General features: G+C 46.1%; 1 protein-coding gene across 1 annotated transcript in view; it reads right to left on the reverse strand.

The window, feature by feature from the left end:
- Window positions 1-12,678, reverse strand: part of SPRED2 (sprouty related EVH1 domain containing 2) — a 125,717-nt gene extending 113,039 nt beyond the window's left edge. The window contains exons 1-2 of the mRNA XM_025354150.1: window positions 12,570-12,678; window positions 12,006-12,128 (exon numbers count right to left, since the gene is read on the reverse strand). Of these exons, the coding sequence (XP_025209935.1) occupies window positions 12,006-12,031 (26 nt within the window). The 5' untranslated portion in view covers window positions 12,032-12,128; window positions 12,570-12,678. The remainder of the gene's footprint in view (window positions 1-12,005; window positions 12,129-12,569) is intronic.
- Between the last annotated feature and the right edge of the window lie 752 nt (window positions 12,679-13,430).

Raw genomic sequence — 13,430 nt, forward strand, 5'->3', positions numbered from 1 at the left:
AAAGGAAAAATATGACAACCTAATGAAGATACAACCAGAGGGTCTATGGTTAGTTTCAGATTCCCCATTGTACCCACCTCCGTGTTGGAGTTACTGACAGCACAGGCCTTTGTATTTTTAGTACCTCTTTTGGGGGGAAACAAAGGGGCCTCTCACTTATTTCAGTCCTCTAGTTTATTCTTGTCTTTCCCAGCAAAGCTGCGTCAAGTAGAAAACCCTATTCCAATTCATATTCCAGTCTCTTCCCGATTTCTCACCAGAATTATCTCTAAAGAGTAAGCACTGACAAGTGATGGATAATTTGCATTTTAACCCTATTCAAATTTGGGTAAATGGTTTAATATGCATGCTAATATTCCATCATTATTCCAATTAAGGAAACTATTATGTTAAAGTGTTTAATCAGGAGAATTAGGGAGAACTCCAGACACCTAAAATTAACCTCTAATAGTCTTGACATTCATTTCATTTAAGTGCAATTTGCCAAGCTACAAGCAACTCCCGCTTAAGACTTCTGCTTAGGCACGTGGGGATTCCTGATAAGAACTAAAAGCAATTCATTTCCTAACTACATTGATGTCTAAAAGAATAAACTAAAAGGGCCACAATACAATCAAATTCCCAAGCAGTCACATTCCAAGAGATTTAAACATCATCATCTTGATTCCCAGTAACAACAATGCTCTTTGCATCAGAAACAACACAACCACTTCCTCTTTCTCTGACCTTCTCAGTTTAATTACTTCCTGTGATTTCTTCTAGGGCTGAGCGCCCAAGCTTCCCAGGGCGGCAGCCTTTCCGTGCATACATGACTGATTTGTCTGGAAGGTGCAGAATGCCAGCTGACAGTCAGACATTACACACACAGTTTGGGACTTCACGTTTCTTTTTAAGTGATGGATCTCATGGGTCTTCTGGCATTCACCAAGAACTCTTTCAGCCATAAGAAAAGAAAAAATTCTTCTAGTACATTTCTATCTAAAATCAAGCTGTACCTCAAAGTTGGAAGTCCTGCCAAGAATGGGGAAGGGCAGGCACCTGATGATACCTCTCAGTGCATGAGCACCACCTTCTTATCAAATGAGCCTCTTCAGCAAACATTCAAAATGCCAAAGATGTGAAGTCATCTTTTTATTAGGGTCTGGACAATGAAGACAAACCATCACAGCCATGGATAAGCCCATGAACCCTCAGTGGCATCATTACTGGGAAGTTTGTTAAGAATGCAGAATCTCAGGATCAGAATCCTCATTTTACCAGATTTCCCCAGGGAATCCCTATGTAAGTTCAGGTTTGAGAAGGACCGCTACAGGATGCTCCCCTCAAAACAGCAAGGCTACAATGCAGGTCCAGGTATTGGACATATTGCTCTCACAAGCTTTCCATCAGGGGTAAGTTGGCTTACTCTTTCCAAAACAAGTATTTGTAGAGTTGCTGTTTATATCTCAGTACAGAAAAGGCCACCTGGATGGGCACTGGCTTCCTACTTCATAGAAGAGCTGAACAGGAATGCGAGGAAGAAATGTCACTGCATAGTTGTGAGGTGTTTACAGGATTCTAAATGAGTTCTAATTTCATTTGCTCAACAGTAATATAAACCAAGCTATTCAGGCAACACATTTTTTAATACGGGAAAACTGAGGCCCTGTGAGGTTGTAACCCAGAGTGTTGTTCTACAGATGTTAAGATTTGAAGTCAAAGGACCTGGGTTAAAAATAACAAATCCTGCTGTGTGTGTGACCCCAGGCAAGACAGTGCCCTCTCAGAATCTTTTCCTCACCTGTGGTATGTGGACACTTGACTGTTGGACATATTCCACCCATGCGTGAATGTGTACGTGCCTGTACGTACAACACACACACACACACACTCACACACTCTCTCTCTCTCTTACCTTCACTCATTCTTTCTCTCATACCTAAAAACGACTTGAAAAGCTTGCTTGTTCGAAGATTCTGGCAAGGGCCTGTAGGTCCTTTGTCAATGCTGTGCATGAAGAGTTCTCCTCCCCAAATATGAGAACCCCAACACTTCACATTTCTAGTTTGCAGCTCTAGGAGGAACCCAGCAGGAAGTAGGGGAAGAAAATGGAAAACAACTCTAGTAATCAGTCAGTCATCAAGAGGGCTGTCCTCCCACCTTAAAGCAGATGAAACTGTCTAGCACCCTAGAATATAAGCGCCCTGAGGGCAGGGACTTCCTGAGCCACAGCTCTGGTATTGTATGGCAGGCTAGGTGCTCTATATTTGCAGTAAGTGAATGGCATGTGGTAGGCATTCAATGGCTAGTGGCTACCTCTCCTCTGGCTGTACTTCCACTCATTTATTTTATCCAATACAATAATTTATACATAATTTTGCAATTGGGGCCTAAGTACATTCTAATTCAAGTTATTCAGATTCATAGTCTACCACACTCCAAATCAACACCTATAATCTAGTATCCCCGATTTTCCTTAGTACAAAAGACATCTTAGAATGGACGGTAAGGTCTTCAAAGGTTTTTTGTTGTTTTTTGTTTTTACAAACAGCAGAGTACTGTTCTGAAATGTGCTAACACACAGATCAATGAGAAGGCAACCATTATTAGGCCTCTAGGGCCAGAGGTGAGCTGTTGAGCCCAGGCACATCATTCTAGCAAGGCAGATTTGCTTTGGGAGTCTGAGTCTGAGCAAAATCAAACTTGACTTAGCCTTTAAGCAAAGGGGAGAAATCTAATAACTATATTAAGACTACAGTCACACGTATGCTGCTTTAAAAGATCTATAAAAATGAGTAAAATTACTGGGATGTTGACAAATTAAACCTCTAGTCTAGCGCTACATCTGTATTCCTACTCCATCATCCATTTTATTCCTTGGCTGGAAAAATAAAATGAAACTCCAAACATGGCATTCAAGTAGACAAAACATGTCATAAGCCAAGTGACTCCTAAGAGGATGGTCAGTTCCACCCATCCCCACCAAGCCTACTGACTTCTGTTTTAGAGACAATTTGAATGCTGTTGGTAATAAGATTTCTAGACCACATATCAGGAATGGCACAGGGATAGCAGGGGAGCCAAGGATGCTACTACAGGTAGGTACTCTTACCCTAAGAGAACAGACAAGCTATAAAACTCAGAATCTCAAAAAGCACAGCTAACTGGGATCACTGAGTAAAGGGGCCAATGGTCAGCTGGGCATCATTGATTATCACAGTACAAAAACTAACAGGACAGCATTAGAAAGCCAAAAGAAACAGTCTTAGAATATGACTTCTAAATCCTAATTATCCTCCCACAAGCTCCCTGAGGAGCCTTGAGCAAGTCATTTCAGCTCTCTAAGGTATAAAGTGAAAATCTCATTTCCTGCCTTGAAAAGTTCATGGATCTCCTCTGCCTTGTAAATTCTGAAAAGAACACCTTATTACATGATGTGGGACAGACCTGGGGTAGATGGATGCCACTGAATCTCAATTTATCAGGTGCTGTGCTAAAATGTTTTACCTAGGCTACCCCATTTATACTTTTGAGATGGAGTTTCGCTCTCATTGCTCAGGCTGGAGTGCAATGACGCGATCTCTGCTCAGCACTATCTCTGCTCGGTGCAACCTCTACCTCTCAGGTTCAAGCGATTCTCCTGCCCCAGCCTCCCAAGTAGCTGGTATTACAGGCATGTGCCACCATGCCCAGCTAATTTTGTATATTTAGTAGAGATGGGGTTTCTCCATGTTGGTTGGGCTGGTCTCGAACTTCCGACCTCAGGTGGTCCGCCCGCCTCAGCCTCCCAAAGTGATGGGATTACAGGCATGAACCACCATGCCCCGCCCATTTCTACTTTTTAACAGCCTATCAGGTATACAGCATAATGAACTTCACTTACATTAACCCAGGGCTGGTGGCTTAGGATACTTAGCAGGGTCCCTTTGTGGGGGAAGAGGTATGGTCTCACCCCAAAGTCCATGATTCTTCCACTACCATCATGGCAGCCTCTCCTTTAGTAGTTTTGGAAAAGCAACTCAAAGTCTTTTTTGGATATAGGTATCCAAAAAAGATAATTGTTAAATTATCTTTAAATTGCGAAAAATTGTTAAATTTTTATACAAGGTACAATTATTTTTTCAATTACTGAATATTTACTTCAACCAATTGATAAATGTTTACAGAAAGCCTACTATGTGCTCAGCATTCTACCAGGCCATGGGTATGAGGGTTAATAAATTATTCTCACGGGGCATGGTGGTATATACCTGTGATCCCAGCTACTTGGGAGGCTGAGATGGGTGCACTGCTTGAGCCCAGGAGTTCAAGGCTCCAGTAAGCCATGATTGCACCCCTGCACTCCAACCTGGGCAACACAGCAAGACCCCATCTCTAAAAAAAAAAAAAAAGTAATAAAAGCAAAATTAAAGCTATTCCCATGCCAGGTGCAGGTGGCTCTAAAAAAAAAAAAAGTAATAAAAATAAAAAATAGAGCTATTCCCATGCCAGGTGCAGGTGGCTCATGCCTATAATCCCAGCACGCTGGAAGGTCGAGACAGGAGGACTGCTTAAGGCTAGGAGCTCAAGGCCATCCTGGGCAACATAACAAGACCTCATCTCTACTAAATATTTAAAAATTAGCCAGGTGTGGTGGTGCATACCTACAATCCCAGCTACTCAGGAGGCCAAGGCAGAAGGATCGCTTTGAATACTCCAGCCTGGACAACAGAGCAAGACCTTGTTTCCAAAAAAAAAAAAAAAAAGCTATTCCTACACCTAGAAAGACAGATGGGCCAAGTTTCTCTGTGCATTCTCAGTTAGTATGTGATGCAAATACAAAATAAACAGTGCGTATCTGAAAGGTCAGTACTGGAGGCCAGAGCCAAAGCAAAGCAACAAGAAAAAGAAACAAAAGGAAGAAATAATGAAAATGGAAAGACAAAAATGTCATTACCAGATGAACAAATGAAAGTCAATTAAAAAATGTAACTGATAATTAAGTTTAAGCATTTATAAATGGACCACAGGAAATATATCGAAGAACAAAAACAACCAGATCTAAAAAATCATTATTTCAGGACACAGAGGAGCCAAAACCGTACCTTTTAGAAGCTTCCAATATTTGTCCTAATCTCTTCCATTCCAAGTGTTAAATGCTAAGGGTGAAGTCAAAATCTGTTTCTTTACCTTTACCCTCTAAGTGCAAGTAAACACAGAAAGTTTGTTTTTAAATAAATATTCAACTACCCTTTGAGAGTAGCAGGAAGAACATAAGCACAATTTGATAATATGTGTGCAATATGCCACATGTGAACATAATGTTGATAAAGGTTACCTGAGAAAGGGAAATGGGTAGTTAGGAAACAATTGTTATTTAATTTAGCAAAATCCTATGATCCTGGCCTGACTTTCCTTCCATGACACAGGACATATGTCAAGGTGTAACAATCCTTCATGCCTATCCAGGGCAAGCATATAAAAAAACATATTTTGCTCCACGGGGCACTGGAGCATCAATATAAAATATTTCTTTTTTTTTTTTGAGACAGAGTCTTGCTCTGTCGCCCAGGCTGGAGTACAGTGGCACGATTTCAGCTCACTGTAACCTCTGCCTCCTGGGTTCACGCCATTCTCCTGCCTCAGCCTCCTGAGTAGCTGGGACTACAGGCGCCCGCCACATTTTTTGTATTTTTAGTAGAGACGGGGTTTCACCGTATTAGCCAGGATGGCCTCGATCTTCTGACCTCGTGATCCGCCCGCCTCGGCCTCCCAAAGTGCTGGGATTACAGGTGTGAGCCACCAAGCCCAGCCCAAAATATTTCTTCTACTTCAAAGTCACTAAAAGCCCTAGAAAATGCCTTAAAAGCACCATCAATGTTCTAGTCTTAAATAGTAATTTTTAAATATTTCTAAGAGTAAGTTATCAAGTTTATCGATATGACGGAGTCTTTTTTAAAAACTTGGCCTAATTCATCTTAGTAAAAACAAGCCCAAACAAATAATCACATACACCAAAATTTTCTGGTCTGCCTCTATTATAATCTTGTTCAATTTCTGAAAACTTTGCCGTTAGATTGTATTTGTGGTCAGCTGGCAATACAGGAATAATGCCAATATTGGAGTTCATTGGCACAGCTGTATCCACCCTCAAGTGTTAAGACTCCGACAGAACCCTGCAGATATTACAAATTGTTAATATTGTGACTTCTGCAGAGATTCTCCTGCAGAGGCACAGAAACAGGCCCTGTCTTATTGTGCTCAAGATTTTCTACTTGTCAGTTCTCGCAACAATAATGGAATCAAAGTTGGTTTTGAGTTACCAATGACAGATCACTACCACCAGATAGTTCTGCGCGGAATTTCCACAAAATACCAGAGGCTTCATGGTTGAGTTTCTCAGAAGGAGGCTTATGTATATCCTAAGTTAACCAAATACAACATTTGTAATTATTGCATTAGTCAGTAGAGATGAAATAGCACTTTAAAATAATTAAATCCATTATTTTATTCAATAGACATTAAGCAACCACAATGTGCCCAATGGTGTTGGTCCAACAACTAGAAAACTAGGCATTTGAGAAGTAACCTTGAATCCAAAAAGCTCATATTCAGATGCAGAATGTAGCTTGGTATAAGCCTAACTTGAAATGATAATTGCCATATAGTGTAGGGAAAAAAATACTACACACAGGCATCGATTTTGACTTGGATTTTGACTTCAACTTGATTTTGACTGGGAGGAGGGGTTGTGGTGGGAAGATCAAAAAGGACCACCCAAACGCAATGGCTCAGAGATGGCTGGGGGCATAAGCAGAATGTCACCTACTGGAGAAGTGAAGGAAGAAAGAAGAGAATTTCAGAATAAAAGCAAAAGTAAGCAAATTGCTAAGGCAAAACAGTTCTGGGTATTGCTACTGATCCACTTTGTATATATTTTACTGGTTAAAAGGACAGGAAAGCAGAGGGGACCAGCTTTAGTCAGAAAGGAGGTTGCACTTGCTAATATTCCCATGGAAACAAACCCAGACCACCACCAGCTGATGGAGCTTAGTCCACTCCAGGTCTACTACTTCACTAGCTGTTCAGCCTTGCACTAGGCACTTAATTTTATACTATGACAGGTCCTAGCTTACAAGCTCCTTAAGGTCTTTCCAGTTTTTTTGTTTGTTTGTTTTGTCTTGCTTTTAACATTTTTTTTCCTTAAGACAGGGTGTCACTCTGTCGCCCAGGCTAGAGTGCAGTGGCACAATAACAGCTCATTGCAGCCTCGACCTCCTGGCCTGAAGCCATCCTCTCCCCTCAGCCTCCTGAGTAGCTGGGACTACAGGTGTGTGCTACCACACCTGGCTAATTTTTTATTTTTATTTTTTGGTAGAGACAGGGTCTCACTATGTTGCCCAGGCTGGTCTTGAACTCCTGGCCTCAAGCCATCCTCTGGGCCTGCGTCTCCAGAAGTGTGGGGATTTTCTGAGGAATAAATCAATATTCTAATTCTACACAGCCAACTCCATATTTTTAACATTTAAGGGTTCTACTCATGTACAGTAGAAACATACCCCCTGGTAGAAACATACCCCCCTTTTTAAGGCTAACACAAAGAAAATGGATCAATACTCACTGTATCAGTTTAATTTCCACAACTGTTATTTCAGTTAATGTAGATCTAACATTCCAATAATAACCAACTCTGAATCTGCACTACTCCCACTATCTTTAAGGTGTATCACAGAATTCTCAAACCCAAATTTATTTAAATACATTTTAATTCAGTATGCCCCTCATGCTTCACAGCATTTTCTGGGAAGATAAGTGAAGTGAGAAAAATTATGGCAATGACAGATTGTCACCAGTTCAGAAGAATAATGAACAAGCATGATTGGCAGAAAGGCTGCGAGCTCTGAGTCAGAACGACTGAGGCTGGACACCCCCACCGGTTCACAGTGGTTAGTTAAGAGCACAGAGCACTTCCTGAACCCGGCTACTGGAGTGCTCAATTCCCAGCTCCTTCAGTTACTCATAGCATGACCTTGAGCAAAGGATTTCACCTCTCTGTGCCTCACTTCTCCCAGTATTTAATAGAGATAATAATACTATCTACCTCGCAGGATTTTTAAGAAGACTAAATGAATAAAGTGCTTTTAAAAAATGTTTGCTTTCTCAGGCAACTAACTTGACCTCGGCTTTCTCATCAGTTAAATGGGGTAACACCTTCTTCACAGGGTTATCTGAAAATTAAGCTGAGCTTGAAAGAAATCTATCTCAGTGCCCTGCAGAGCCACACAGGACACCTGTTTTATGCCTAGTCCTGTACTATAAGCTTTACATAGGCTATTGCATTTAATTCTCAAAGCAGCTCCACAAAATAGGTAGTGTCTATTATCATTTTGTCCACTCCATATAAAACCAACATGACATACGAAAGTAAACTGCCTTAGATCATAAAGTGAGCAAATGGCTAAGCCTTAAGCCTTAAATATATGTTACAAATGCATTTAACTTGGGGTCTTCTATTGGTCTCTGGCTGAATAACCAGTTATAAAAGACATTTTTGCAGACAGTTCAGGCAGAGTGTTAAAGACATCAGGGAATTATTAATTTTGTAAAATGTGATAGTAGTATTGTGGTTTCACAGAACAGTATTTTTATTTCTTGAGAAGTAAGCTCAATTATTCAGATACAAGAGTCCCAATGTCTGCAATGTCTTTGAAACGGTTCAGCAAAAATACTTATGCCTGTTTTATTAATGGGAAACCTTTCGACGTTAGGAAAAATATGACTGAAAGGGAAGCTGCAAATCCATTCCCAGCAAAGAGTGAGTTACAGAGAAGAGTTCATGAAAGGAACAAAAGAGAAAGCTGAATGGCAGCTCGATGTCTCCAGGGTTAGAGCTTGGTTCAGGAAGGTTTATCTTGTCTGCGAATTTCCAAGCCATTCATAGCCATGATCAAATGCTTTAATTTTTAAAAAACTTCCACTCCTATGCGCAGAGGATGACTTACAATAGTTTGCTGATGCTCTTTACTTCTTAAATTATATTTTTAAAAGTCTGTAGAATTGTAAATTTTAACATGCATTTTTGTGGGGGGGGGGAGAACGAAAAACAGAATGGTCAATGTATTTTCTATATGCAAGATATCTTTTGGGACCATCGTCAACAGGAGCAAAGAGAGTTCCCTGAATTACCATATATTAGAAGAACTTTAAATTGACATGGAAAACAACATTAGAAAACAAAACTGTTTTTAAATTAAGCACAGTTTTACCATTTGCAAGATTCTGATTTACTGCATTCTGATGCTAAATAAAACATATTATCTGGACCATTCCACAAAAGCTTTACTATATGTAGACTATCAAGTCTATTTTACCAAAAGTACAAATACATCTTCCCTAGGTCTCCAGTTTGATGCCACAGTTCTCTTAAGTAACAACCCCTGCCTGGTTCCAAAAGGTGTCTGAGAGACCTCAAACATAAAATCATTACAAGAAAAAAATAGAACAAAATTCACCCAGAGTAGGAATCTAGCAAGAACCTAAGCAAATATGGCTACCTTAATCAAACAATAATTTTAGCTCTGGACTTAAAGACAGTGGCAGCAAACAACACCTGAACAACAAAAAAGCAATCACAGCAAGCTCTGTAATTCAGAGAGAGAAACCTTACTGTCACTAACACTTAAAAGGAATTTTTCAGATGCGTCATTACACAGGTACGTTGAACATAATAGACGGTAGCTACTATGGCAGTTTACAGCCCACGAAGTCGCTTTCTTCTCAGGCATGTAAAGTCTCGTGCCAAGGTTATCACATTAAAAATAACCCCTATAGCCCATTTCTTCAGTGGCTAAGATGCCAAGGCTTTCTCAGCCTCTAAGTGAAACTAGAACTCCTCAAATATCTATCCTCTCAACTGGACTTGTGACAGCAGTGGAGGCTGCGGCTTCATGCTGAACTTGCTCTGAGCGCCTAAAATGGAACTATTCTTTCCTCGCTGGTGATCCCACTCGAAATCCTTCTGCTTTGGATAGCAGATGGAGAAAGATGCAAGGCTGACAAGCTGCCACAAAAAGGGCCAGGTCAGGCCTGTATTCCCAAGGAGTGGAGCCAAGGTACAGCGGTCAAACCTCTCCAAGAATCTGCAAGGCCAGAGCACAGCAACCAACCTCACTGCCACTGCTGCTACTCTGTGTGCAGGTACAATCGAGGGCCCATAAAAATACTGATTTATTGGCCACGTTCAAAACGCAGCAAGGCCCAGCAGCATAATCCTTCTCTATATTTCAGCCCTAAAAGCGCAACTTTTTTTTCATTTTACCATTTTAAGATGCTATATACGAAGACAAAGCAAAACGTCTGAAATAGAAACACCAGCAGATGTGGTGGGACATCTGCGACAGGCACACCAGCAGGGATCCTCTCCTGTGACGGGTGTCTGGAAGATCAGGGGTTACTGCAGTCAAAGTTCCCTGGGGACTCACAGGAAGGAAATCGAAATTCCTTTCCCCAAACAGCAGCCCCATTCCCGCCCAGACTGGCAACAGCAGACGCCAAAGGATAAAGGGGGTATATTTAATAAAGTGAGTAGATTTCTTAGAGTAGAGCACAACACTGTCACCTGCTGCAAGAGACAAGCCTCCCTGTCGCCCAGCCCTGAGTCACTTCCCCTCCCAGCACTCTTGAGGCCCAATGCCTGAGGGGGGCAAAAGACCTGGGGCCTCTGGAGCACGCCTCCCGCAGCCCGCACTCCCCTGCTAACACGCGCGCGGGGCCTCCCTTCAGGGCGCGTCCCCGCGGCTGCCAACCGGCTCTTTGAGCCCAAGCCCGCGCCGCCGCTACCTTGGCTAATGGCAGCACTGAATGAAAGGAACCGATGCAGACTCCGGATTTATGAATGTGCAGGGGAGGAGGGGAGGGATATCATGTGACAATAAAGGAGAGCGTCTTATTCACAAAAAAAAAAAAAAAAAAAAGTGGCTGGTGGCGGGCACAGCCACTGAGCAGCAGCGGCGGCCGCCGCGCGATGACCGCTCGGACCCCAGGCAGAAGACCTGAGGTGTCAGGCCCCGCGGCCCCGCCCCCGTCGCACCCGAGACAGAAAACGCCTCGGACCAGGGAGAGAAAATGCCAAACTGGACCCCTGGACCGCGAGGCAGGAGGCAGCTGCACCTCCGCCCCGGGCTGGCGACAGTCACGGGTCCCGCGCGGGGCTGCCCGGGATCCCTCCGGCGGAGCGCCCCAAGCATTGTTCCCCTCGGGCCTGCGGGCCGGGCAAAAGCCCGTGCACGCGCACCCGCGAGGACACACACACACACACTCGCCCCCAGAGCGCTGCCCCGCACGCCCCCGCCGCACTCGCCTAGGTCCGCCCCGAGCCGCCTGACCCCGCAGGACGCGTGTGCCGACCACAAGCGCGTGCACAGGCACTCACGCACCGCGGGGCCCCTCGGGCGGCTCCAGCACGCCGGCCCGCGCGGGGACCCTGGCGCACCAGACCCCAGCGCAGCCCGCGCCCGTCCTCCTCTCGCTCCGCCGTGTTTTTTATGAATGAAAATGTGGTATGCAAATGAGAGCGATTCAAGAAAACGAAATGGCGGAGCCTAGGCCCCAGTGGGCTCAGGAGCGGACTGCGGGGCTCGCGGCGCGGCGGGAGTCACAAAGTCACTGTGCAAAAACCCACCGGCCCCGGGAAGCCGGAGTGGGGGTGTCAGGTCTTCCGCTCCAGCCGCCGAGGATTTCGGGGGCGGGGGGTGCTGTGAGTCCTCGGAGAGGGAGCGGGGACCGCCCGGAGGTCACCCGCACGCCCTTGGCCCCCGGGGCGGCCACCAGCCCGCCGACCCTAGGCGTGCGCCCGCCAGCCCGCAGCAGTTTTTGCCCCCTCCTCACTTCAACAAGCAGGGAAGCCTCGCGTCCCAACCCCGACAGGTCAGCGAGTCGCTGCACCCCACGCCAAGTTCACCCAGTAAGCGTCCCCGCCCGCATCCTCAGCCCCGGCCCCCACGCTGCCCCCGCGGGGCACCCTCGTCCCACCCCGCGACCAAACTTACTCGTCCGGGTGTGTTTCTTCGGTCATTTTCTTGTTCACCTAGACGCCTGTCCCGCGGCGGGCAGCTTTGCTCCCTTCATCTTCCTGTCCTCTCGCCCCCCTTCTTCACATCTCCGGAGATCGCCTGATTTGGGGAGGGGGGGCGGCTAGAGATGGGGGCGCCGCAGCAGAAGGGGAAGCAGGGAGCGGGGTGAGGTTTGGGGGAAGGGGTGCAAAGGCAGGCTGCAAGGGGAGTGAACGCCGCAGCGCCGTAGGGAGAGGCGGGCGGAGGCTCCGGGGGCTCGGGAGCGGGCAAAGGGGGCGAGATTTGGGAAGGGGACGGCGGTGGGGGAGAGCAGGAGAAAAACAAGCGCGCCTTGGAGCGGCGGGGACTGCTGCGAGGAGGAGGAGAGCGCCGGCCGCGGGTGGGGGGACTCGGTCCGGGGTCGCCCCCGGGGGGCCGGGCCAATCACGGTTCCGGGGAGCGGTCGGCGGCCGGGGGAGGTGCGCCTGGGAGGCGGTGCAGGGCGCCCCGTCCGAGCCCCATCTCTCGACTCCACCGATTTACTCCATATTGGATTCTCACCGCCGCCAACAGGAGGAGGAAGTAGGGCGGAAGCGATGACGTCTTCCCAGCGGCCAGAGGTGGTGGAGTGCAAAAAGCTTCCTACTTGCGACCGAAAAAAACGGGAGAAAAAAAAAAAAAACTTTGTCCCGCCTACTGAGCACGCCCGGCTTCCTCTCCCCCTCCCTCCTGGCTTCCACTCCCGGGGGAGCCGCGGAGCCGAGTTGTTTGCTTTCGCCGCGACCGTCTGGCTCCGAATCCTCCTTGATTAGGGCTCCGGGTTTTAGGAAGCCCGAGAGGAGAGAGGAGGCGGGAGCGGAGGACTCTTACACATCTGGCTCCCGTTTTTGCCCCCTCCCTCCTTCCAAACCCCAGGATTAAAAATCGGGGGGTTGGGCGGGGGCGGAGATGCGAAACTCAAGGGAGGGGAGGGAGTGAAACAGCTGAAGAGGTGCTCAGGCTCAGAGGAACAACTACCCCCACCGCAGGGTGGGAAGGTAGGGGCGGCGCAGGTGCCAGGGGCTGGCTTCTCCAACCCAACCCAACCAGAAAGGGGAGGGGGTTCGACTTTACCAAGGTTCTGAAAGGCAGTGGCTTTTCCGTTTCACGTGAATCTTGTGATTTTTTTTCCCTTTTTTGTTTCAATAGAGGAACGGATTTTTGTTTTGTTTTGTTTTGAGATGGAGTCTCGCTCTGTCCCCAGCCCAGGCTGGTGTGCAGTGGCGCGATCTAGGCTCACTGCAACCTCCACCTCCTGGGTTCAAGTGATTCTCCTGCCTCAGCCTCCCAAGTAGCTGCGACTACAGGCGCGCGCCACCACGCCCAGCTAATTTTTGTATTTTTAGTAGAGACGGGGTTTCACCGTGTTGGCCAGGATGGCCT

This window comes from Theropithecus gelada, chromosome 13 (assembly GCF_003255815.1).
Source record: "Theropithecus gelada isolate Dixy chromosome 13, Tgel_1.0, whole genome shotgun sequence".
In the NCBI taxonomy this organism is placed as follows: Eukaryota; Metazoa; Chordata; class Mammalia; order Primates; family Cercopithecidae; genus Theropithecus; species Theropithecus gelada.